This window comes from Anguilla anguilla, chromosome 11 (assembly GCF_013347855.1).
Source record: "Anguilla anguilla isolate fAngAng1 chromosome 11, fAngAng1.pri, whole genome shotgun sequence".
NCBI lineage: Eukaryota > Metazoa > Chordata > Actinopteri > Anguilliformes > Anguillidae > Anguilla > Anguilla anguilla.
Window position 1 is genome coordinate 16351341 of NC_049211.1, and position 27475 is coordinate 16378815.

Sequence of the window (27475 nt, forward strand, 5' to 3'; positions counted from 1 at the left end):
CCCCAGTCAGGCTGTGACTCATGGGAAAGCTCCCAGTTGTTTTGGTGCTGAGTATGGCTTTGTCTCCCTCCTGCGCGCGTGTCGCTCCGCGGTAATGCCGCTGACGTGAGCCACATGCTCAGTAACCGGGGTGGGCTCGGGTGCATCCGACTGCACCGGCGCTCTGGGAATCCGGAGAACGGCCGGGGGGGGGGGGGGGGGCACTGGGGACATGACGCATGCAGATTTTCTTCTGCGCAGAGCGGTGGGGGTTGAATGGTGCGTTTCATTCCACTAACGGATGAACTGGTGCTGCATTTGTGACACTTTGCATCGGCAGCAGGCAATGAAACCTACTCAATATGTCTCCTCGCCTTGTGCTTGTGCCGAACAGCACAGGTACAAACGAGCGAGTACACATTCCTTCTTTAGAGCCAAATGGACAGCACAGCCAGCAAAACCCCAGAGCCGGGTAGAGCGATAAACCCCGGGGCCTGGAGCAGAACCCTGACCACGCTACTACAGACCGAGGCCAGGAAGCCTGCAGGGCACAACTGGCCCCAGCGCCGCCCAGGGAAATGCAAGTGAACTGATGGAAGAGCAATGGAGCCGGTCCTACAGACGCAGACGGGTAATACTGCTGAGCGAAGAGATGCTGTTTACAGGAGCATATGTTAACGCACGCACGCTACAAACGTTCTGCAGACTGCACAGCAGTGAAACTAACAGAATCTGTATTTTTACACTGGCCTTGATGGTGGCAATGTAAGCTATGCTGCCTTTGTTTTCTGTTGTTCTGAAGATCAGAGCAAGATCAGCATGGTTTGCTCTTGTGGTTGCTACATTCAATACGCATACAGATCCCAAGAACTCCAAGCTCCTTGCTGTGTAAAGAGGTTATCAAAGCAACCCATTCAAAATACAGAATATAGGTTTTTTTTACGAAATGATGTTACGGGTTTCTGCTTTCAATAATAAGATACTCAAAGGCTAGGCTCTTTTCTTTTCTCCAACTTCAAACACAATCATTTTTTTGCCTCTAGGCATACTTTTCAAGACTTCAAAAGATGCCACTGATCACCCCGCTTCCAAACTGTTCCAGGTAAAAAGAACTGAATTTTCAAAAACTTAAAATAACCATAATAGCCTGTTCAGAATGTTCTTAGGGTTCTCATCATTATTCAATTAAGCCTTTATATAACCGAAGCTCAGTAACCATACACTGTGCAGCAGAAGCTGTTACATGAATTACCCAGCCTTCACTTCATCGAAATATTTTATTTTAATATTCATCAGCAAAACTGGGCCATGTTAATATACTTTTCTAAAAAATAGCAATAAAGACAATGAAAGTAAATTCCACTTAAGGGGGGGGGGGGGGGGGGGAAGACAGAGAATCCCAAGTGACGGACAGAAAAAGCTGTTTATATTCTTCTGAACATCCAACTCGCCCAATCCTTTGGGTCTTCGTGGTAAATTACCCTGGGAAGATCAAACACAGCACTGAAAAGGACAACACAAATCTCATTATGTAGGCGGATACAAAAAGAACAAAACAAATAAAATTACATTTCAAATTAATTCCAAAATGAGGCAGATGAACTCCATTTTCCTGTGTTTGAACTGCCTCCAGTTTCTCTCCACACTTTGTAAACCACACACACGCACATAATCATACCAGGGTTAAAAATGTGTGCATGCACCCCAAGGGCACTAATTGTTCCATTTATGAAAAAAATTCAAGATCCAACTACAAATGTATAAATCAATAACACAGGTAGATAAAGAGCGCCTGTTGGAAAGATTTCATTTTAAATATGGCTGAACACGCAGGGTTTCCCTCAGGAAAGCAGCTAGTGGAGGGGGAAGCGTCTCAGAGGGTAAGCAGAGGCAGAGTGAAGTGTTGAGCCGCGGTGTTCATAGCCTTCCCCCTCCTGACCTGACCTGGTGAAAACACTTTTCCAATTTTGTTAAGTGGTGTCGCCGAGCCTTTTTCCCCTCCCATGGAAATCGAAGAGGTCTCATTGATTTTTCTGCGATGTTTGCGAAGGTGCTAGTGAATTCAGAGGAGGCGCAGCACCTCGGCCATTAATACCAGGGGAAAACCCTGCTGTGCTTAGCAGTGGAAGCTGAAAACTGCAGTGCGATGAAAGCTTTATCTATCTTACGATGGGAGACACAGACAGGCGCCGAGCGGAACGCCGAAGGGGCCAACTTATCTGCCAAGAGACAACACTTTGGTCTCGCACTCTAAAAACACAGCGAATAGCATCACCCGTCCTGAGGCACAAGGACTGCCTTGCTCGTTTCAGGAAGGGTCAACGGAGGACAATGCCATCTGAAGGAAAGGAACTCCCTCAAGAGACAAAGAGTAGTTTGTTGTCTGGCTACTTGCCATGCTTTCGAGAAGACAAAGGGATTTGATACCGGAACAGTGAGTGACAGCTCAGCAACACAGGCGAGAATTCCACATTCCACAGTACAACCAGGCTGCAGTCTCAGCCTCAAGGGCAGACGACGGCGGACTTGTTGATGTGACGCGAAAAAGGGTTTCATTCCAGCGGTTTGCACAACTCTCCTTATGAAACCTGTTTCGCAGACAGAAAGAGTTAAAGCCAGCGTTTCACCTTCGAACATAGGGAAAAAAGAAAATAATAACAAGGAGCCCACTAAAATGAAAGACAGCTGCTTGCATAAGCTGCATTACATAAGACCAGGGTAATGCAGCTATTACTTACAAGTAAAGTTATACAAGATACAGGCTATACTAAAACACAGACAGACACAGACACACTCTCTCTCTCTCTCCCTCTCCATATCTCTCTCGCTCTTACACACAGTTCTGCTGCACACACTGTTCCTGCAGGTGATTACACAACACTGCAGGAAACTCGACAGATAAAAAAGTCCTTTGTGAACATGAAAATCCCCCCAGACCCCCACCCCTGCATAAATGCCACTCTGTGATGTCCTGTGCTGGGGACTTCAAGGACAGAGCAGGGTCTGCAGGACAGTGGGCATGCTGATGACCACCGACTCCTCCTCACCACTCCCACTCTCCACATGTAGCCTACACCATTTACAAGGAGGGTTATAACCGACGCAATTTTTCAGAAAGCTGTGAAAACAAGCAGATTCGCACGGTGGTAACCAGTGGATACTCAACCTCACTCGCATTGGCTGCAATACTCATCACACGACATACTTGCAACTAAGGTCACCTTGGCCAAATCCTGTCAGTGAGTTTTGACAAAAATCTAACTAAAGACTTTAGAACGGTTTTGGGGGGGCATGTATACCTCCTCCTCAAATGTAATAAGGCAGTGCTTAGGCGACACAGCGGTGCTTTAAAAGCACTTAAATGCTCCACTAGTATTTGCTGTGGGGCTTGTAATCTGCTGTGGATCCTGACAACCTGATTATTTTAGAAGCATCTTCAATTCACAGAGAAATGATTAATGAACACCTACAGAATGTATGGTTCTAGCCCCCCGTGTAATGTTAAAAATGTGATACTGGACACCAAAAAAATTACGATCAATCGGATTTCCCTTTTCCCAAAGCTGGAGTAAAACAAAAACATTCTCTGAAGAACTACAGATGAAATACTGCTCGCCACTGGTGGGTCTTAAACATTCTGTTCGCAAACGCACAGAAGTAGCCTACGTTATTCATCAAACTTCAGCTAGGACACAACAACAGCAAGAATCTAGAGAAAGATTAGGCTATCTGCTCATCAGACGCCTTTTCACAGAATGACTTAAATATTTTACCTACGTACACTGCATGTCTACGCATTACAAATACACACACATATTCTCAACTTTTCATCTGCTTTAAAGAAAAATAGACCAGTCACCACTTTGAGAAGAAGTTCCCTTTACTTCTCTGGAACTAAGGGTGCTCTAAATATAGGCCTAATTGTTCTAAAGTTAAGCTTAATCTTTATAGCCTAAATCCTTACTGCCTCCACTCACTGTAAAACACAAGCTTCAAAAATAGAACGAAGTAACTATAAATATCTTGGCCAATACCTTCTATTAAAAGCACATGGTGCCAGATTAGGCGAATCACTTTATGCAGTACAGTCCCTGTTCTGTACTGGCTGTCCTCTGAATAGCCTACCAACACTTTCATGGCTTCAGTTACACCCCAGGGTCAACCCTCACATTACAAGACTTCCTTTAATCCTTCCCTAGTCCTGGCCCATTTAACCAGCCTATTACCCATCACCAGCAGACACAACCACACCCTGCCACCCCCCCCCCCCCCCCCCAGGTTGAATGAAAGCAGTTTCACTGGGACCTACTGGCATGCCTCTGCCCTGCGAATCATCTGAGCACATCAGCCCACAGCAAAGTCTGTGTCAATGCAAGGTAAAACTGCATAGCCACAGCACCACTGTTCCCTGAGAGCAATTCAGAGTCAACCACTGGTGCTTCAAAATGCTTGAAATGCCTCTCTCATTCACATGGGGTGATGTGGTTGGCATTTTAGATGATGATAGAGGGTTTTTTTTTTTTTACTAAATACTTTTGGTGACAAGCTTCTGTAGTCTGCTTTTTTTATGAGTACTAACATGCAGAGACAGCTGTTGCACTGAAATCTCTACTTCAGACAATGAGAGAGACAATTCACATTTGCCTGACAATGCCACACAATACTGAAACTGAAGTAAGTGCTATGGAGGTCTGATTTCCTGTACATACGATTCAACAGATCAATCTTACCACACATCCTAGAATGACGACCGGAGACAAAAGCCTGCAGTTTTAACCACAAAATAACAACAGTGACAAATAAACAAAAAGTTAAAATGGCAGAAAACATTTAACACTACAAGGCCATCTGTGATCCTCTCTGAATCAACGATTAAGTTATTCCAGAAATATTAGTATACATTTGAATAATCTACACAAAGGGTGCATGTAAAAGGAGTATGCAGGTTAGTTTCACAGGCAGGAAGGTAAACGTGAGAGAACCAACAGCTTCAGCCTCAAATTAGCCTCACAGTGTTCCACTCTATGAGCCTTCTCTGGGAACAGAACGAAACAACCTCTGATGCCAAGTGCCAGCTCCCAATGTTCCAGCCAAGAGGCAGTTCCCAGCTGAAGCTACTGAGAGACTATGCTTCAAGATCACACTGTTACACCAGCTCTTAAAGTTACAGGTCTTCATACTTCTTTCCTCAATAAATAAATAAAATCAAAATCAGATTTACAGACAAACCGAATCACATCGTCCTGGCACAGCACTGCGTAGAGATGCTTTAGACAAGCTTCATCATATCAAACCACTGACAAATCACAAATGTCCCACTCCTCAAGCAAAAGAGAGAGTACTGCCGGCCAGTAGCTTCAGCTGAATAGAACATGCTCTGCATGGGCAGCCGCAAAGGCAGCTTCCAACTCAACAGCGCACACTCACAAGGGACAGGAGCCAACAGCCTGGCTTCCTGGTGCGGCTTTTCAGAACGAGCCGTTCCGGGTTTAAGGTGGGAATTTCAAACAGGGGAAGAGTGTAAATGCAGGGAAAGATGGTCTTATGTTTTGACTGTGTCACCCTGCTGGTGGGTGCAGGTGAGCTTCTAGCAGAAAAGTACCAAAAAGCTGTGCTACCCTACATTTACACTTTTAAGACATCTGATAAGAATCTGTTTTACTGTTCAACATCCAAATGGACAAAAAGTCATTGCATTAGTGAGATGGAGCCTGTGGCAGATTTTGAACCAAATTGGAGTACTTACTCTGCATACTATTATTGCAAATATGGTCCATAGATCGTGAATTCATACACAGTTGGATGGGTCGCATATCAAAAATGGACAGCGGGTAAAAGATTTGGGTTCCAAAAATGAATTGCATGACAGCAGTAGTGTAAAACTTGATACGGCAGCTCAGAGATACAGCCCAGCCCATCCCCCTACAGACTCACAGAGTGTGGCTTGATCATTCCACTCACTCACTCACACACACTAGCAGGTCAAGCTGTGGGGAGAGAGCGCAGTGTTCCTGGCCATGAATGACTCCTCTTGTGCTCTTTCCATCCCACTGCGACTGCTTTAGCCTACTTTCCAGCAACCTTCTACACAACATTCAAACAGTATAGTAATGAGTATTATGATGAAATATTATTGCATTGCAAATTATCATTCACTACGGAACACAATGCAGGTAGGGTCTGTAGTTAATGTGTAGATACAATGTTGTTAACCACAACAACTGACAATGAATTGCCAAGCAAATTAAAATAATAACTTTACATGACTCCTAATGGAATAATGAAATATCATTTTATTTCTGCGCACAGCAGCAGTTTTCAGCCTGGACCTGGGGGACTCTGGTCTATTTTGGTTTTTGCTACAGTTCTACAATTAAGGTAGCAGAAAGCATCATTACATTCTTCATTTTCCCTTAGGTCTACTACTGGACTGGACTGCAGGTTTCATTCCTGGCTATTTGCTTCAGCCTGTATTCAAACAAAATTGGTTGATAACTTAAAATCAAGTGCAAGGGTTGTCAAGTGCAAGACTTTGTCTCAGCACTCACTCATTTTCCACACATGGTTCATTTCAGTGACCAGTGGAAAATCACCATTCAATAGACACTAAATGTGCCTAAAGGATAACAAGGGATAACTGGTTGTTACAATTCAGGGGTTCCAACTGTGGTTGGAAGGAAAATCAGAATGCAGAGGGGTCCCCCAGTACTAACTGTGTGAACACCTGGTATAGAGAATTCCTCTCTGTACCTGGTAAGTTAAACAAACTTGCAAAATGCGTTAATAGTCAAGGAACCAACACAGGAACTGTGGAATTGCCATGACTTCCCTCGCCATGCCATAGGACCGTGCCACTCAGTGCTGACCTACTGGTTTCACTTTATGCTTGACGGTTAACTGACTGATTGATGTCCAGAGATTGCACCGGCTTGGCGTCCCAGGCGCAAATCAGACCATGATAAGTGGGGGAGAATGAGAACCAGGAGTAACAGACCTCCTGCCTCTTGTCAGTGTTTTGACTGAGCTGATTAATGGACATTAGCACGTGTCAATATCAAAGAGCATACACGTTTGGGTAAAAGCCGAGTAAACCATTTCAGCCAGAACCCCCCCCCCCCCCCCCCCTCCAAAAAAAAATAAAATAAAATAAAATAAACAGGATATTTCTCCTATTATGGTTGTTACTTTACTCAGTTAACTATCAAAGATTCTTCACATTACTAGGAACGGACTTGGCAGCGAAGTAACCTGGCTAGCTAAACAAGTTATGTGCAGCTATTTACGTTCCTTAACCCACAGCTCTTGGAAGACCAATGAGATTTTGTAGAAATACATCCAGCTACAAACATCTGTTTTGTTATAGGTAGCTACTGTATCTATTACTGGCCAGCTAACGTTAGCGAACTAGAACGCCTTGTTCTCATGTGCGACATTGATCATGTCAATTATTCCAAGACTTACTGAGCTAAGCTATATCAATATACACACGTGTGCACCAATGTGGCTGGCTTGATAAGTAACGTTATGTGCAGTTTACGATGTTTGAAAATAAAATAAAAAATGCTGCATCACTATCTAGTGTTCTAGCCAGTGTGCTTTGAATCGCGAACACAAAAGGAATTCTGGTGGCTAGCTATATCCCTAGTGCTAAGACTACTAGTTTTCTAGACAAGTCGACAGACAACTAGCAAGATAGTTAGCTTAACTAGTTAACAAGCCACATCGATGTGGTCCATACGATATCGATAGCTAAGTGCAATGTTTTTATTTCCTGTTTTCTCGTTCTATCGGAATCTCTCAATTTCTACAATCACACGTTTCATAACCTGATTACTACCACAATGCAATACCAAATGCAGACGGCGTACTGTGTAGCTTCTGGTGCTAGCAAGGCTAATATTAGCGTCTATTGTCCAGAGTTGACATCACTTAGCTTCAGAGCTAACATTAACGGTGTCTAGCTTCGGAGCTAACGTTAGATCAGAAAAATGCCCTAATGCCCAAATCATACTTTGATCGTAATAATTTAAAAAATGTACAAATAAGGTTAAACTGTTTCCTTACCTCTCACAGTCGCTATGCAAGCCCCTCTGAAGATATTTTATAATTTTTGTTTTTGTTAACCAGCAAGCTCTTTTATTTGTTTCACCAGTTTCTTCAAGAGCAACAGCGAGAACGGTCCCCTTTAGGAATAGAAAACACGAGTTCGAGAGTTCCGGGCACGCGCGACCTTCTTGAAATCAGCAGCATTTGGAGCAGTTGTAGTGAGAAACATGGTTTAGAATTCACAACGTCTGTTAACTTTTTTTTTTGTTAAGTAAGAAATGCTTTTTGGATAGCCAGGAGGTCACATTGCCAATATAGTGTTCATATTCACATTCAAATTCCAATTCATTAGTGGGAGGTATGTGTTAATTCACATCATCTTTCATCAGTGAAAAGATCTATACATCTTACCAACACAGTACTTGGTTGATCTTTAGTTCAGTTCCAGACTTCCTCATAGCAATGATAATCTAAGTAGGAATTAATAACTGAGTGTTTTCCAGAGGCATCCCCTACCACAACATTCTTCTGAGCCAGATAATGTGGTTTTCTCAGTTGACTGCCCTGCCAAAATTCCAGAATAGAACGTGCAATGCTCCCAATGACTTTCTGTAGAAGAGATGCTGAAAGATATTCTTGCTAGGTCACCATCAGAATTGAAATTTAGCAATGGAATGGCCAGCCCACCATAATTCATGCCACTCTTTCTGGCTTGAAAGAAGAAGACTTCAACTGAGCAGGGCATCCCATGGATATATGTGCAATGTCATCAGCCTACATTTAATTGGTCCAAGTCTCCAACCCTATAGGCCAAACTGAGACTGCCGTGCTCAATATTACTAGGTTGTAAATGAACAGTTAGTAAATGATGGAAGAAGTGCTTGGACTGACTTAAATGGGAGCCTGCAATACAGTCACTGCTCTCCCAGAACTCTCAGTAGACAGGATCAAAAATCCTATGGAAATTTGAAGACTAAAGAACAGAAGACTGTGCACAAAAGACTTTGAGTTGGTACTCATGGGGTAGACTCGATTTCCACAAAGAATATCCAGAAATAAAAGCTACAATATATTAGACGGTCTTAAATATGTTTTCAATCTCTGTTGCTTTTGGGATATTTTATCCAGATGTTTTAAATTGACTGAATATTTGAATGTCATGTCAACATTAATCTGACCAGATCAAACGGAGTGTGCAAGATGGTGATCAGCAAAGCAGGCAGAGGAATCAAGACTGAAATGCTTTCACGGAGCAAGGCAACACCGTGTACATATATAATTTTCATTTGAACTCCAGAGAGTGACATCGCTGTCCACAGTAAACACCTTTGCATTGTCTCTGTGCTGAAAATTGTGATTGATAATGATATAAAACGGTTAACATACTGAGAAGTTTCATGATCACTGACATTCTACTCTGTACATTAAGATTTCATAATTTGTGTCAATCATTACAGTAGTCATCCATGCACATTTACCCTGAACTTCATAAGCAGCATTATCCCAGCCTTTGCTGACATGTAATCCCTCATGCTAGCAGGACTTTACTCAGGAAAAATGAGCTAAACCCCAGATTCACTAAATTTGGTCTGTGTTTCCATTTTTCAGTTGGGCTTGCGTCTCATCAAAATGCTGCAAGCAATAATCAATTTCCATGGAGATCCAAAGTGGAGACATGCTTGCTATCCTAATTAATTTACTATTCATAGAATTTCACAAAATATGCTTAATGTACACTTTCTAATATTGCTGTGAAACTTGATTCTACCATATGAATTATAAGTAATTACAACCAATTCCTAAAAGCTGCATATGTTCAAGACTGCTCTGGCATTCTACATTAAAGTGCCTGGATATCTGGATGGAGCAGGAGTAGAAGTGCGATGTCACAGTATTAAAATATGCCGAACTGCTTATTACATAATACAGTTTAAATGCTCTTATCCAATAGGCCTGTATACGGAGTTGAATGCATGCCTCAATATATGTATTTATTATGCTTTAAATGATCATCTAATGTCTCTATTCATTCACAAAATAGTAAGTGCATATAGGACTCAGCAAGCGATTCACGATTATTTATTCTTTTTATGTTTGCGACATCTGCTGGATGAATATGTAGACTGCACTGCTTTTAAAAAAAATGTGTCATTGACCTTACCAACATGTCCTCACGCATGCACTGTAAACGATTACGGTCCTTGACGCCTTTGATGTTGTTGTGGTGTCGCATATTAGTGACGCAATTTGGAGTTATTCAATAGCGGTTGCTTTTGTGCTCAGAATGCGTCTGTAATTGAAATCCTTCTCTCTTATGACACCATTGTAATTATTATTTTTCCTGCGATATGGACTGGCGAAGCAGTTAGGAGTCAGAGGACTCGAAGAAAATAAAACATGAATAAAGGGTGGCTGGAACTCGAAAGTGATCCAGGTAGGTGGGTAGCTAGCTAGCCAGCTTGCTAGCTAGCGGACTGAAGCAAAACTCACGAAATTGAAGTTATTCTTGAATAAAACTATCCTAAAATATTTCGCCAGCTAGCCAAGGATTATGTGTAGCAATTCTTCATGAACTTTTACGGTATGATTTTTGGCTGATTGGCCATTTATCTGCTAGCTTGCTTGTTATCTTGCCTATGCTAACGGGCTGTTTTAACTGAAGTTGTATTTATTGTTCAGTGACACACTTGACTTAGAATTAGCACTGCAGCGCTAACGTCAACAAGCGACGCGTCTTCTGATAATCACAAACATGCTCTTGACATATGTCTTATGTGGATCGGAACACAGTACAAACATTAGTTAACAAGGTATCAGTTAACGCTGTGAATGAGATGATGTGTTTGCTAGCATGGACTTGTTTATTGTTGACTGTCTTGTACATAATTCCTTTGACTGAATTTAGTACTGTTTATTAATTATGTTAATGCTTACTTTCATGAATTATAATATTTGTTTATTCATGATGAAACCATCCGATTGGAAAGTTAGTTACCTCGCCCTGCTGTTTGTTTCAGGACTCTTCACGCTGCTGGTGGAGGATTTTGGTGAGTTGAAAATATGCTGTCAAGCTGGGATGTATATCCTACTATTCGAAAAATGAAACACATTCCAAATTATTTCTACTTTTGTAGGTGTTAAAGGAGTCCAGGTGGAAGAGATTTATGATCTTCAGAGCAAATGCCAAAGGTATGCATACCCTGTTTCCCCTGCTAATGCAGTTCAATTATTTAAAGTAGGAAAACTCAAATGGCAATGCTTAATAGAAAGAAAGAAAAAATATATATATATATATATATTGTTTTGCAGCCCTGTCTATGGATTCATTTTCCTATTCAAGTGGATCGAAGAGCGGCGGTCCAGAAGGAAGGTGTCGACCCTGGTGGATGAAACGTCAGTCATTGACGATGAGATCGTGAATGACATGTTCTTTGCCCATCAGGTGTGGTTCAGATAGGTCTGAAGATCAAATGATGAAGTTCTGTTTGTTGTTATTTGTCTGAATGCAGGCCTGTGTGTAATCGAGATATCTTGGGATGAGATGACAGAATCTCAGAATGTTTTGTTCAGGTGATTCATTTTCTTACAGCACAGTATAATCTAGAATTTTAGTAACTGCTGTGAACCACCTTGGTCAGAGGAAATGTGTGTGTGCTGTATGTCACTTATTCATGCAACTGATTAATTTTTTCGTCTCTCACATGTGCAGCTGATCCCAAACTCGTGTGCCACCCACGCCCTTCTTAGTGTGCTTCTGAACTGCAGTGGCGTAGAGCTTGGGGCGACGCTCAGCCGTATAAAGGAGTTCACCAAAGGTTTCAGCCCAGAGGTGAGCAGAATTCATTCACCTTAAAAAGTGTCCGTTGTTCTCATCTCAGATTTACTGCGGTGCATATGATTAAGCATAATTCAGTCTTCGCTTATTTAACAGCTTGCACCTTTCTGTTGTAGGTGGGGGTATAGCAACATTTCCAAAGCACAGTATGAATACTTTGACAGGGATTCAAAGGTGTATATTTATTTGGAATTGGTGAAGGCAGGGTAACGCGTGCACTTCAATGTACTTTTGTATATGTATCCAGAGTGGCCTACAGTTTCACATCTTGTGAACGTTAGTACAAAGTATTGGCCTGTAATTATTTCCCTCCCCCAGGTCCAGGAAAGAGTGAGTATTAATCCGCACAGTATGGATTCACTGGTTTTGAGAAGTGGTATGCACTAGTGTATATGTAATTCACAGCTGAGAAACCTATTTGTGTATGAACCTTAAATGTTTGTGTGCGTTTTCTTTGTGCTTGCATGTTGGGTCTCCTTTACTTTGTTGCTGTTTCTGGACTGCACCATGTGAAATGAGTTTTAATTGTGTTTCAGAGTAAAGGTTATGCCATTGGAAATGCACCAGAGCTTGCCAAAGCTCACAACAGCCATGCCAGGTAGGTTAGCCTGTCTCAGTAAAGTGTGCCTTTGCCAATAGACTCGTAGCTTGCTGTTAAGTTTGCAACTACACTTCAGTTTTGATTGCATTTTATTGTTATTACTATTGGTCTGTTGGTCTTCCTATTATTTAGTTTGGCAGATAATCTTATCTTGAGTAAGTGTTCACAAAGCTGTTATGATAAGGTACATGTGGTGCATATTACAACATCTACATATTTTTCTGCTGAAAGAAAGAAAAGAATGAACATTAAAACACGTGACTCTTGAGAACTCATGTGCACTGGCTGTGGAAATGGTTGACAAGGGTGTTTTTACATTGACTTTTTGCCCTTGATTTTCATGGAGACCTGAGCCTAGACACCTGCCAGAGAAGCAGAACGGCATCAGCGCAGTGAGGACCATGGAGGCCTTTCACTTCGTCAGCTACGTGCCTGTCAAGGACCGCCTCTTTGAGCTGGACGGGCTTAAGGCCTACCCCATAGACCATGGTAAGGGGCACCCTCCAATGGGGAGGGGGACAGAAGCAGAAAGTCTGTGAGAGTGAGAGCAAGGGGAAAGTCTGTGGCCTTTTAAATGTCCTCATAGCTTTGTGTGTGGCCGCACGTGATTATTGAACTCTGAAACGATCCCCAAGATTTCCTCTAACAGTAATAGACTTAGGGTTTCCATTCTGGAACAGTTATTTGAGCAAACGCCAAATAAAATGTAGCACCCACCAGTCTAGTAATTCTGTGCTGGTGTTAACTGTGGAATGTGCTCTCTCTGTCTCTCAGGCCCCTGGGGAGAAGAGGAGGAGTGGACGGATAAAGCTCGCCGGGTCATCATGGAGAGGATAGGACTGGCTACAGCTGGGTAAGGCCCCAGGAACTGCTCAGGACATCAGACACTGCAGGAAACAGCGACACATTCCTTCCATGTTCCACTTCACTGCGTGAATAAAGACAATTCTAATTAAAATAATTATACCCTAAATAAAGAACCTAAGAAAATGTACAGTGTCTTTGACTGACCTAAATGTGGAGTTACGGATTGACCTAAATGTGGAGTTACTTAAATCCGTACTTACTATGGAAACATTACGGTAGTGTAGCATAAGCTTACGGAAGATGAGGGGACTTGGTTTCAAAGGGACTGTATACATGTACAGTGTACTGTAATAATAATAAAGGAGGGTATATGGTATGTGCAGTATATTTATAAATAGGTTTTTCTTGTTGTACTGCGTGCTCATCATGCGATTATTGTTTTTCAGTTGTATAATTATTTAGAACTTATATTTCTCAATCATACTGTGTTGCGATAACCATTGTTATTTCCTCTGATCTACAATTTCTTTAATTGTACTGTAATTTCCAAGTTAAATATGAATCAACCTATGTATTTTTCCTAGCAACCTAGTACTTACAACTTGAGCACTTGCTGTACAAGAATATTCAGCTTATTTTATTCAGTTGGAATTTGTTTATTTTTATTTAATGAAAACAGTAGTTATTTTATTGACCTTTAAAATGACTTGTTATCGGTCTTCTGAAGACGATATTGATTGCATAAGTCGTTGTCTTAAGAATGTTAAGAAAGTAAATTTGCATTTCAACCAATTAGTGGTGCGTCCCTTTAGTTGTTAACACAGTTTTCTCAAGAGGACTGTAAAAATGTATGTCTGGATGGTGTCAGAATTATGAGTGAACGCAACATTTAGAAATGGCATATTAAATTACCCAGTATATTTACAGAGTTCTAACTATGCTCCGTGTTGTGTGTATCTGTGCTATTTCAGTGAGCCATACCATGACATTCGCTTTAACCTGATGGCTGTGGTTCCTGACCGGAGGATGAAGTATGAAGCTAAACTTGAGATTTTGAAAAGGAACCGACAGACCGTGCTGGAGGGGCTTCAACAGGTAGGAGAGTGTCCTGCCCCTTCCCTGGACTGGGAAGGTGAGGCCTGGAAGGCTCAGTATCTGCCAAATTAGTGGGGCAGATTGTTTCTGCTACCTTGAATATATGAAAGTAAGGCCGGTCCTCTACAAGCATACCTTCATTTCCGAAGCCGCTGCTATGAGTGTTGAAAACACAGGTTGGTTCTGGGCTGATATATCCTAATTTGTTTGCATTTTGAAAGTGCATTGGCATCATATGTGTTTCACCTTCAAGGTAGTGTGTACATGGAACACCCATTCACCTTCACTCGTAAAGTGAAGGTGTAAATGTTTTAGGTGTGAAAGACCTGCTGCTGGCCTAGTTTTAAGCAGGATAGGGGAGGAGTGGGTTTCATGAATGTGAAATCAGTCTGATGGAAAAACATCTCTTCCCCCTTTTGGAATTCTTATGGTGTAATTATAAGCCAGACTCCAGTGTAATTACGCGTGGCATAATTACTCTGGAGACAGCGCACGGGAGAAGGGTGCGCGCTCGGGCTCCAGCGCTGCTCCGCTCAGCAGCGTTTCGGCGGGAGAAAGGGCTGTGAGCGCCGGCTGCTCTCTCTCGCCCCCTCAGCTGATCCGGATGACCCAGCCCGAGCTGGTCCAGGACAAAAAGCCTCCGGAGGCGTCCTCGCCCGAGGACACGCCCCCCGCCGTCAAGCAGGAGCTGGACGCCGACGCCGACCCGGGGGCCGCGGGAGCGTCCGAGGACACCCCACAGACGGGTACGTGGGTGATCGCCCCCCACCGGGACTGATCTCAGCCACCCTCTTTCCTCCTGTCAGGGAATGTACCCGCAAGCGCTTTCTGAAGTAAACGCTATATATACATGTAGGTAAATATATTTGTGTGTGTGTGTGTGTGTGTACATTGGCACACATATACTGTATGTATGTCCTTGGATTGTTTGGTAGGCTATACCAAAGATATGCTAGGGATTAATGCTTTTACTCAATACACTTTTGTATAGAGGTGAGAAACAGTGCAGGTCCATGGTCCCTGAGCAGTGGTGCACAGTGTGGTTAAAAGCGTCTCTGCTCCGCTCTCTCTCCTCTCATTCCAGACTCCACGGACAGCTCGAGCCTCCAGAGCCAGCCCCAGTCCAGCGCCAGTCCGTCTGGCCGAGCCAAGGCTCTGGGCAAGCAGACTGCCCCCCTGGGGGGCGTTCCCCCTGGAAGTGCCCCCATAGTCACCCCAAACCCCATCGTCCAGCGCCTGCCCGCATTCCTGGACAACCACAACTACGCCAAGTCCCCCATGCAGGTGGGTACGCCCGGCTGCAGGTTCCCTGCGAGGGGAGAGGGCTCAGTGTGGTCGCTATGCCAATGATAGTAGCTTCTGTCAGTGATTGTTCCGCACAGGCCTGAGATATTGGACCAGCTGTCCACTGACTCCCTGTTCTTCCATGCAGGAAGAGGAGGACCTGGCGGCAGGAGTGGGTCGCTCCAGGGCACCAGGGCCCCCTCACCCTCCGTACTCGGATGACGACGATGACTATGAGGATGAAGAGGAGGAGGAATGTATGAGCACGGACACACCCGTCAGGTCAGGGCTGTCTTCTGTTGTTCATTCTGAATGGTGTGTATTGTATGTGTGTTGACTGTATGAATGACTATAAGGTTGTGCTTCTCTGTGCAGTATTCTGAATGCTGTGTATTAATTTTGTGTGTATTAAATGACTGTAAGGCTGTTTCCCTGTGCAGTATTCTGAAGCTGTGTATGAAATGTCTGTGTGTATTAAATGACTGTAAGGCTGTTTCCCTGTGCAGTATTCTGAATGCTGTGTATTAAATGCGTGTGTATTAAATGACTGCTTCTCTATGCAGGTATAAGCCTAAGATGGGCCTGAAGGCAGAGGGAGTGGGCGGTTCAGAAGGGCAGCTGTCCCTCCTGCAGCCCGGCTCCATCACCGCGCTGGCCGAGAAGCTGAAGGAGAGCCAGAAGAGGGACCTCACCATCCCCCTGTCCGTCCGGACGGAGGGGCGGACCGGCGGCATCTGCATCACGGCCCCCTCGCAGCCCTCGCCCACGCCCAGCAACGAGAGCACGGACACGGCCTCGGAGATCGGCAGCGCCTTCAACTCGCCGCTGCGCTCGCCCATCCGCTCGGCCAGCGCCACCCGGCCCTCCAGCCCCGTCACCTCCCACCTGTCCAAGGTGCTGTTCGGCGAGGAGGAGGGCCGCGACTGCCAGCGCTACCACCGCGCCGTGCGCGACCTGGGGCCGGCCGTCAGCTCCGCCCTGCTGCACCTGCAGGAGGATGGCGTGCTCTACGCGCTGGCTAGCACAGGTGAGCTACGGCGGGTTAGCGCCGGCTAGGCCTTTCCCTGCCCGCTGTCGGTTAGCCTGCGGCGCCGAGGCGGGCCTCTCGCTGAGCCTCAGAGCGCTTAGCGATGCGTGCTCTTCATCTGTGTGAACAGTGTGAAATACAGGGATGAAGTGATCTGAGTTCTCCCGCTGAACAGAGGGGCGTTCTCCTGCGTTCCCTCCTGCGTCTGTTGCCGCGTGTTTCTCTTCATCACGCATCACAGAAAAAAGCGGGAAGATGATGCCTTTTGGTAATGTCTGTTTTCTTCAGCTTGGGCTTCCCAGACTGTGTCTAAGCTCCCTCCGGGGTCCTTGAAGGAGCCCCAAGGGATTGTCAGCAAAAGGGGAACAAATATATTGTCTTAAGAATGTTTTGTTTGTTTCCTTGTTCTGTATATAACATCTTTTAGACTTTCAGATACAGCTTTTTCCTGGTTTACCCATTAATAATAGCACATCTCCTTGTTCGCATGTTATATACGGTACCAGAATTATAACAAGTTTAATAATGTTTGGTTTTATAAGAGTTATTTGCATTTTTTGATGTGTTAAGTAACCAATGCCTTCCAACCTGTAGTGGGGGTTGGGTGTAGTTTATCGGTTTTGTTGAGGGTGGGGTCCTCATGCACAGAGTGGGGTTTTTGAGTGCTTGAGATAAATAGGTTTGGGAACCTCTAGCTAAGCAGATGTCCTCACCTGGGTTACTTAGTTTTTGCAGAGAAAATGGATGTAAGGTGACTAATCACGTTTATGGCAGTCATCTGATAGGAGCCTCTACTGCTCTACCATGCTGTGGAAGAGTGGGTTCATAGGTAATGTTCCAGGACTGAGTGTCTTTTGCTGCCTCCTCTAGGGGACTCCCACACGGACGGAAGGAAGGCTGCCCTAGCGGGGGAGGGAGGGCCGGAGGCGAGGAAGGAGCAGAGCGCTGCGGAGGTCAAGGTGGAGGAGAGCAAGGAGAGCGCCGGGGTCCGGCCCATCAAGGAGGACCCCTGCAGCAAACCCGCCGGGGAGAAGTACTCCCCTAAGGCAAGTAGTGGGCCCCGCGCGTAGACCTCACACCCCACTCTGCCTCCTCCTGCACCTCCTCACCCCTCCATCACAAAACCACCAGTACGACTAGCTGTCTGTTCCACCCCGTACCTGCGCAACTATGAGCATGCTAAAACTGTTCATACGGATTTGGAATTCAGTGTAGTCAAAGTGCTTGGTCTTCTGTTTGTTTAAAAATCCTGCTTCTGGTGCTAGAAATATTCTGCGAAACAAGTCTGGTTTAATTTTAACATCAGCGTTCTGCTTATCAAGGCTTCCGTGATAAACTGTTTACACTGTAAGTTAATATTGGGTTAAATTCTCTTTCTTATGATCATTCATGTACAAATCCATGAGGGCCCTTGAAAATGCTTCTGCATTGCAATTTTATTGCAACCCTTCTTTGCAGTCACGGTACACTTGTTTTAATTCAAACACTGCCGGTGGTAATGACAGATGTGTATATGCATGTTAAAAATGTCATTTGGAGCAGGTTGTACATTTAGAGGATGTGCTGCTAAATGCTTAAAGGAGAAATGAACACTGGAGCTCCTCTCTCCAGTGACCTTATAAAGATTGAAACGATCCGTTTATTTATTCCCGTTCATACTTTGTTGCGGAGCAGGAACTGCTGGCGTTGTTGAAGTGCGTAGAGGCAGACATCGCCAACTATGAAGTATGCCTAAAGGAAGAGGTGGAGAAAAGGAAGAAATACAAGGTAAGTGTGGAGGGCCATGTGGAACCTGCCTTTTTGTCATAATGTAAAAAACTGTAAAAAAAAAAAAATCTTAATATTGGTATTACATATTCAGCATATGTATTGCATTTTTAAATTTCCATAATTCACCCAGTGTTACAGTGTGCCATTTTGTGACTTTGTGTCAAATGTTTAATCCGAAAGCATTTTATTTCATGAAACAGTAGGAAACTAAAATCTTTAGTGTAGAAAGGAACCGATTTCCTAAGGGCTGAGAAAGCGGGTGGAAGCGGAGAGAATCCGAGCAACAGCTGGCGGCTCATTACCTGCCCTCTGAAGGGGATTGTGGGTAAAGACGCATTTGATCTTTCCCTTTGTTCCCGCAGATTGACGATCAGAGGAGGACCCATAACTACGACGAGTTTATCTGCACCTTTATATCCATGCTGGCTCAGGAAGGTAGGGCCCCGCTCCGTTGCCCCGGGCGCCCATCTCTCATCTCTCGCGCGGTTGCCGCCGCCGCTGCCGCTGTCTTATTTCACAGTCCCTTTGCTTCCCGCTAACGCGGAGGAACATGCACCCGGAGCCTTTGATGTCACACGAGCACGCTCCTTTCTGGCAGTTTCTCTCAGGCACACGTGCTCTAATTGCAAAGTTGGAGCGTGGTTTTCCGAGAGTCCCTCCAGGCTGTGTGCAGTTCCCCGGGGCTGATGAAGTCATAAATGTGGTAACAGGGTCAATCTTCAGCACTCAGATTAAAAATTGATTTCTTTGAAAGTCTGCCGTCCCACATTTTAAAAAATCTATTCCTTATCTCACCTTACTCATATGTATGAATTGCTGTGTTGAGTCGTTGGACCTGATTCACAAAACATGCGTACGATCGCATTTGAGCGTAAACTGTGCGTGAGAACATTTCCACAAACATTTCAGCATTCATTATTTTTTTTACCTATTAATTCGTGGCTGTTTCCTTATGCTGATCACATGAACAGGATTGCGCATAAAATTTACAGACATTTACAAAAGTTGGCACGTGTCTTCAATCATTCAATTGATTTTTCGTAGGAACATTTTAATAACAAAAGCAAGAATAATTTTTGTGAATGAGGCCCATTGAGTGGAACTGATGTCGTCCAAGCTGTAATACTGATTTAGGACAAACTTAGATATTAGTGCAGCCAGCAATGTGTTAAGCAGTTTGAAAATAGTTTGAATGTATGTATTATCTTTATATATGTGTTATGTGGATCTTGTACACGTAGTTGCAGGATATGTACTCAATTACGGGTCATGTACTCCATCTGGATTAGCCTGAAATTAACCTGAACTCGGCTGCTGAAATCTGCTTAACTTTCTTTTTTCTTATTTTCTCTTCCCCCTTTCTTGCTCTCTATCCGTCTGGTCTTCCACGCAACCCTTTTCTTCTCTTTGCTCACCTTCATGTAATTCCTTTTTCTTCTGTTTTCTCTTTCCTTCCTCCTCTTCATTATTTTGTTTTACTTCTCCTCTGCCTACCCTGTCTTATCACTCCGTTCTTTTCTCATGCTTAATGTTGCTTCTCTCCTTCTCTTTCTAATTCTACCGACTATTTCTCCTGCTCCTCCTCCCCATCTCCTTCCCCTCCTACCCTGTCTCCTGCTCCTCCTCCCCCATCTCTTTCCCCTCCTGCCTTATCTCATACTCCTCCTGCCCTGTCTTATATTCCTCCTCCTGCTCCTCCTGCCCTCTCTCCTGGTCCACCTGCTCCTCATGCCCTATCTCCTGCTCTTCCTGCCCTATCTCCTGCTCCTCTGGCTCCTCCTCCCCTCTCTCCTGCTCCTCCCGCCCTCTCTCCTGCCCTCCGCAGGCATGCTGGCCAGCCTGGTGGAGCAGAACATCTCTGTGCGTCGCCGCCAGGGCGTGAGCATCGGCCGGCTGCACAAGCAGAGGAAGCCGGACCGCAGGAAACGCTCGCGGCCGTACAAGGCCAAGAGGCAGTGACTGAGACGGCCTGCCATACGGGAACACACCAATATCACCGCTCGTCCATCAGGACACTCCCGAAACGCGCTCCTGTTCGGGGAACATCGCCCACTGTTCAGCAAATTGATCTTTTACCGAGCAGTACACGTGATTAAATCCTCATCACTGCCACTGATCTATCCCTGTTTACCAAAAACTGCTCATCTTCACCCACTGAAGCCTAGCCTACTTGGCTAAGTCGTAAGAGTGACTCTGGAAGTGTTGTGCTGAGTGTGAATGTCTTTATTCTCGGTGCCAATGTAGAGCATTGGGGTGGTTTAGTGAGTCAAAGCATTTTTAAAGGTCAGTCATTCCTGTTTTAAGTGAAACGTGCTTTTTAAACAAGAAAACATTTGTATCACCATCCTATTGACGTGTTGGTTCAATTCCATCCTTCCATGTATGCATGGCTGTGTTATCCAGATGGTCCGCTCCTACATTGTTATTCTCCACAATCCATAAAATTCAAACACCGATTTGCACTCTTCATGTACTTCTCCTTTGTTGAAAGTTCATATACTCTGAGGTGACTCTCCCAGCTTTAAATTTTAGTCACCTGACTTGATCATGTGTTAGTGTTTGTTTCTGTACATATCTTCTTGTCTGTGTTAGTCTCATTTTTGCTGGACTAAAATGTAATAATATACATACCATGCACATACACTTGAATGCTTTTTTCATTGAAATTAAATAAATGACCATTCTGTTGAACACTGTAGACTGAGAATAGTCAAATTTCTGTTTGCCTTTTGCATGAATGTTTCAGCACAAAAAAATGAATACAGTAAATGTAAAAAATTGAATAAGCTTGTGCTAAAACGGAAGGATATGTTTCAATCAAATCAAGTAGAAAATCATTTCCTTTTGGCATTAAATTCGATGCAGTTTGCTTAAATCATGAATCATGAAAAATCATCAACTTCAGTTGAGTTGACTTAAACATATCTTACTATGAGTCATTATTCTACTGTAGCTTATTTAGCTGTGGTTTTTCCACTAGATGGCAATATGTGCTGTAGTATCTTTTGGTGCAGTACTCCTTCACCAAACCCTTCATTCACCATAGCTGTCAGTTCATGTGTGCCCTGTGAAACACTTTTGGTTTTTCCTTAATATCGAAGGGCATAAAATGTGTGCCCAGAGCCAGGTCTAACATGGATTTCCCCTAAATGCTTGTGATCCCTGTCAGACACATGACGTAATATTGTAATGTTTGCTGATTGAGCCCCACCCCTGCCAGTGGCATTTCATTCAGAAATTCTCTCCCTTTCATACACACCACAGATGGCAAACCTCCATTTGAAAACAAACATTTCAATTTTTGTATTGTCAGATGACTGACAAAAGAGTGTTCTTTAACACGGGCCTTATTTGCTCTGGCAGATATGTATATATACAGATTGACTGATGTTCCCCCACTGCCTGCCTCTGCTTAGCATCCTCTGTGGTTTGGTGTCTGCCGTGCATCACAAATATCTGAGATAACTTCCTGTCCTGTGCTTGTCAGGGAGATGGTCCTGTGACGACTGCATCACTTTGATGCCGTCGACAACTATTACCTGGGAGCAGTGGGAAGATTTTTTTTTTTGGTTTCACTGTAGGATAATGCACCTGGGTTCTGACTTTGTTACCCCCCCTGTCCTTGAAATTCTCCCTGGACGTCAGTCTGGTGAGTGGACAGCGAGCAGTCTCGTCCCGTCGCCTAATGGGAGCAGACAGGCAGAGGGAGAGAGTCGAATTTAGAAAAATGAAGGCAAGCACAGCCCATGAATGCAAGGTAGGGAGAAGGGTTTCAGGAAAGAGCCCGAGGACTGCAAACTGCCCAGAGCACCGGCCGGCTTGCTACCTTTTAAATACAAGATCTTGGCTATAGTGACCAACTTAATGATCAACAAACCGTAATTAAGGTTAAATAAGGTTCAACCAGTGAAAATATCCATTGAACTGGATTTTCAACCACCATATTTCTGATAGTAGAAGTCTGTTAGTAGTGAGTTAATTAGTAAAGAGTGATATAAGAATTGTATTTTTTAAATTGATGTATCATTATGGGGACGATATTCATTTCAGGCTTCATTTATTTTTGACCAAGAGGCAGGGAAAAGATTTCTGAAGAGCTGAATGAAGCTGGCATCCCATTTGTCAGTCAATTCAACCTGGCCAATAGGATCTCCATATTTCCATTCCCTGGACAGGGCAGTTCTTTGGCAGCGGCTGCAGTTTAATCCTCTAAGTGTACTGCTGCACAATGTGAATAATTCAGAGTTTATGTATGTGACAATTGAAAAATTATGATGCATGTCCATTGATGATTTGTTATATAGATAGTTTCTGAGTGAGTTTTCCTGAAGGAGTTTAATAATAATATTATTATTATTATTATTATTATTGTTGTTGTTATTATTATTACAATTTAGTTAGGTTTAGTTGACCCATTTACTTTTCAAGGGAAACTTCCATGACTGCGTGAACGTGCACAGAAATTTAAAAGGCGAAGTGGGAATCTCTTATGGGAAAATGGGAGGAGGGGCGGCACTACTGAGTCAAAGATGTAAAAAAAAAAAAAACCCTGTACACCTGTCTGAATTCAAATAAAGTATCCTGCTCAAGGATAGAACAGGAGCCTTTCTGTGGAATTCAAACCAATAACCTTGAAGGGTGAAGTTCAATAAACGGTTCTTCAATAACGCTTCTTCGTCTGCTACAATAAGGCTGATTGATATGTTTGTTCATATTGTTTGTCAGCCTTTAAAATAGTAACACGATTGTAATCGTGTCTTCTAGCCTTATCCTCGACAAACTGATTCATTGATACTGGATTCTTACTAGCTGTTCTAGCTGTGAATAAACATTTATATTTTTACTCCGGTATTTGCTTTAGACTGTAAGGGGCTGAGCACGTTCTTAGTCGTGTTCCTTTCTCTCACGCGTGATCGTTGCTCTTTGAGGAGCGGAGAAAACAGAATACTGGAGTCAGGCGTGCGTGTTTCTGCGTCAGCGCGCGTGCTCTGTTGGCTTCTGGCCGTTTGTGCGCGTGCTCCGTTCAGGTTGCTATATTGTAGGTGATGATGGCGGAAGAGGAGCAGCTTTGAGTTCTCTCGCATTTTTTATTTTAATATAATATAGCTTTCATAAATATATTTCCCGTCCTCCGTCTCCTTAACCGGGGCAATGGGGAACGAAGCCAGCCTGGAGGGAGGTGGACAACCTGGGGAACCAGGCTCCGCGGTCTCTACGGCGGGAGCTTCGGGATCCATTTCAGCACCATCGGGCTCTGGACAGCTCATCAAGCCCAGTAATGGTGCTGCAGCCGGCGGAGGAGCGGCGGCTGGACCGGGAGCAGGCATAAACAGGTAAAACTGGGGACAATTATTTAAAAACGCATAGCCGCATTTTCAATTCAGTTTTAATGCATTTTTCATCCTTGTATACGATGTTAGCTTCATATGAATGATATCCGTGTGTATTTATGAGTGAACAAGATCCTGGTGTTTTATTTATTTATTTAGCATCAAACAGTTAGCAATAATATGAAAGCTTGACAAAGGATACAAAACTGAACATCCACCTTTTCCAGTGATAAATTGGTCTGTCGCTCTGTTATTCCATTTGAACGTGTTTGCACGAGATGCTAGAATGTATTTACATAGAGATCGGAGCATTAACGCGTTATATTCTCACGTTTTATTCCGTATCATTAAAAATCGTCGATTGCTAACAGAACGGTAATGAACAGAAAATTCTGAAATTAATTGACTCGAAAAATGGCCAGTTTCCGTGTATTGCAAACCCTATCTGTACAAGATTTCTACCAGAGTGTGAAGGACTGTCTTGATTTATGACGGGGAGGTAATCGCTGTGTGTAGAAATAGTGTAGTAAACCATACGGGTCTGCATTGCCCTTCTCTATTCGTGTAATGATTTGCAATTGACTTCAGCCGGAGTGTCCTGGGATGATACGTATTTCTGGATGATACGTATTTCAGAATACCCCTGTGCTCCAGGCTGATTTGTAAAGGACGAAGTCCGATGAATATTCTGCAGATTAGCACATTCATTACTGATGTTATAGAATCCAAACGAGAACCGAAGGAGATTCATTTTTACGTCTCTGCATTTACACACGTGATTTTCGTTCATCCGTACAAAACACACATCTGCTCGCTAATTAATGACTTTTCTTCACGTTTGAAATTAATGGTTGGAAAATAAGTATCCAATTGATGCCGTATTATATAACAGTTTTATATGTATAATTTTATCAGGTCATTTTTTGGATTATTGCTACTGTAAATTGTATTATCCTGCGAAAAATAAATGCGACGTTTTTCGGTTTAAACCCCACGGTTATTTAAAAGAAATGAACCATATTCGTTCAATAAATAACCTTTTTTTTCATTTAAATTGCCGATATATATTTTGAAAATTTGTTTCGTAATGAGAATATTTTAGTCTACCGAAGCAAGAAATACCATTCAATTAGCTTCTAGGAGCAGTCTATAATGTAAATGGGCTGCTACTGTAGAGATGCTTTTACATTAACTATTAATAACAGCGTAATAAAAGTCCATGTGAACAGACTGTATCACGTGCAGCTCGAAAAGCATGTGTGTTTGTTTCATGCGCTCCCTCCCTCTCCATTTAATAATACAAGACGCCTGTCAGTACTGGAAATAATGCTCTGCTGATTACATGCCACCCAACGTGCTATGATGTATTAATGCATTTTTATTTTCAGCACTATGGCGTCACAGTTACATGTATTGCATTGTCACACTGGTCGTTCATGATAATGGGTACTAAAATAATAATCAAAACCCCACCTCTCGCTGATCACATCCAATGTCCTATTTTAATGAAGAAGGGCGGAATCATGCACTTTCTAAAAGACAAAATGCTTTAAAAATGCTTTCAACAGTGGTTTGGGAGTGGTCACCAGAAAGAAAACAAATGTTGATTATCACTTGAGATAAGGTGTGGGATGAACTATTGAAATCTTCTTGGCCTTTCATACAGATTGAACAATTCTTTTTTTGTCTTCCTTTTTGTCATCGATGACATGGTGTGTAAATCATTGTAATGACTTATGACTGCCCTTGATAATCAGCCTCTCATTGTCTGAGAGAGTTACTCGGCTGTTAATCACGGTGCGATGGCACACTGATTGCGGAGCCAGGTCAAATTAGATACGTCAAGGTGCTAAACCTGTTAAAGAGGTCCAGGCACTCAGGCGCGTGCTGGCTTTTGACCGATTGAGACCTCGTATATCTTTCAGAGCAGCAATGCTTCCCGCACGCTGGATAATTGCAGTACAGTCCACCATATCGCTATAAAGAAATGAGTCTGAATAAACTCCCCGGTCTTCATTTCATATCAGTGGCATAATTGTAAATAAATCCCCCGTCCCCAGAGGTTTGTGAATTTTGTTCCCACCCCAGTCATATCAAAAACAATTACACCCGTTGCTTCTCTGCCTTGCACTCCGCATGCCAGTGATAAATTTCCTCACACGTCTAAGCAAAACGTTCTCACAAGGACTTTCCATTGTATGCTGGTTGTGAATGGGGACTTCGTCACTGTAACTGAATACAACACACTGTGATAATAAAGACAGAGGGAGAGGCAGGTGGGACCTGCAGATATGTACTTCCAAAAAGTTCTACTGTTTGGTCTCAGTCTGGATACCTCTGTATTTTTGAAAGCATCCAAGAAGGCACCGAAGGCTTGGTCTCATGCTTATCTGAGAGAATATTAAATGCGGAGAACTTTGTCAGATGGTAAGTGTCCTTGTTTGATTTTTGTATCGACAGCAGGCTATGCTAGCTGGATTATTTGAACGTGAACATAACTGAAACACAGGGATGAAGAACTGAAAAGTATGGATGTCAAAATCTGGGTTGACATTTTTGGCAGATATTCTTTATACAAAAACGTCTGGAGCTTTTCAGTCACTCCCTTGCTCTATCATTCTCTTAAATGGTTTACAGGGCTAAAGAGGGATTTGTAACAGACACCCAGGGATCTGTGTAGAACACATGTACCACCGGTCATTCACAGAGGTCATGTAGGTACATGAGTAATAACTGCTTCCTGATTGAGTATCTGCCTGTTCCCAGAAAACACATTCATTTGGACTAAAAGTAATCAGAACTGGTTGTCAGAATGTTTCATCAGGCTTTTGAAGCATCTTTTTCATAAATACCATAACTTATAGTTATTTGAATAAGTGCTTCTTTTTGGGTCCTTATTAGAAATTTCTATATGATTCCATATTTGCAAGTCGTGTTATTTCGCTGGTATAAGATAAATGGCATGTTGGAATTAAATTCTTTATGCCCTGACATTTCTTTTTCAGTGAGTTATTCCATCAGTCCTTCACATTTCATTTGGCACAGTACAATCAAGTTCATGTATATAATGGAACTGCCTTTTACAAATTCAAAAGAAAATACCTACAAGATCTTAACATACATAACGAAAACACTATGCAATATTAACATTAGAGCAATTGAATTTAAGTTTTAAATTTAACAAGAAACAAAAGGATCATAGCAGATCTGTGCTATGTTTAGTCCTTTGATGTCAGTGTAATGGCTTTATTTGCTGTAAAACAAATGCAGTTATCCTCCATGACACCCTTTGGGAACAGCCATTTTATCTGCGACTGTTGCCGTCCAGTCAGTGAATTAAAATCTTTAAAATCCACCAGTGACTGTCCCAACTGTGAGTTAAACAGAGCTGCTGATTATATGGTTCTTTCATTATATTGATTCCTAGCACTTGAAGATTTCCCGACTCCAAATTCTGTTGAGGAAAAAAGCAATGATGTCAAACTGCCCAGCTTTCAGAATAATAACATGGGAGAGGTTGCTGTTTTTTCAGTTAATAACATGCTGTATAAATAAGAAATATGCAAAATATAGGTGATGCAATTAATTCAGTATGAGTAAATGTGCTGGTTTTGATATGCTCAGATAAGGAACAAATGGAAGGGTTTGGCTTTGGTTAAAAGGGGGATGTTTCTGAGGCTGTGGAAAAAAAGTGGGTCATG

At 43.1% G+C, this 27475-nt stretch overlaps 3 protein-coding genes across 7 annotated transcripts in view; 2 read left to right on the top strand and 1 right to left on the bottom strand.

The window, feature by feature from the left end:
* Positions 1-8172, bottom strand: part of rad54l2 (RAD54 like 2) — a 54231-nt gene extending 46059 nt beyond the window's left edge. The window contains exon 1 of the mRNA XM_035383008.1: positions 8044-8172. The gene's annotated coding sequence lies outside the window, so the exon portion shown is untranslated. The remainder of the gene's footprint in view (positions 1-8043) is intronic.
* Positions 8173-10257: 2085 nt separating this feature from the next.
* bap1 (BRCA1 associated protein-1 (ubiquitin carboxy-terminal hydrolase)) lies at positions 10258-21127 on the top strand. Of its 2 annotated transcripts, none has more exons than XM_035383015.1 (17): positions 10258-10459; positions 11043-11072; positions 11160-11214; positions 11335-11467; positions 11735-11854; positions 12397-12458; positions 12808-12950; positions 13236-13314; positions 14240-14363; positions 14959-15109; positions 15448-15647; positions 15796-15929; positions 16211-16674; positions 17545-17720; positions 18349-18441; positions 18807-18879; positions 20270-21127. In XM_035383015.1, exons 1-17 carry the CDS (start codon positions 10423-10425, stop codon positions 20401-20403), a joined length of 2208 nt encoding a protein of 735 aa, XP_035238906.1. In that variant the 5' UTR covers positions 10258-10422; the 3' UTR covers positions 20404-21127. The 2 variants fall into 2 exon arrangements, with proteins under 2 accessions (XP_035238906.1, XP_035238905.1); XM_035383014.1 differs by having other exon boundaries at positions 14240-14362; positions 14949-15109.
* A 2318-nt stretch (positions 21128-23445) lies between these two features.
* Positions 23446-27475, top strand: part of bsna (bassoon presynaptic cytomatrix protein a) — a 135539-nt gene continuing 131509 nt past the window's right edge. For 3 of the 4 annotated variants that reach the window (XM_035383004.1, XM_035383003.1, XM_035383005.1), the window contains exon 1: positions 23447-23777. In XM_035383004.1, the coding sequence (XP_035238895.1) occupies positions 23596-23777 (182 nt within the window). In that variant the 5' untranslated portion in view covers positions 23447-23595. Of the gene's footprint in view, positions 23778-27475 lie in introns of all 4 variants that reach the window. The other variant, XM_035383007.1, reaches the window with a different exon arrangement.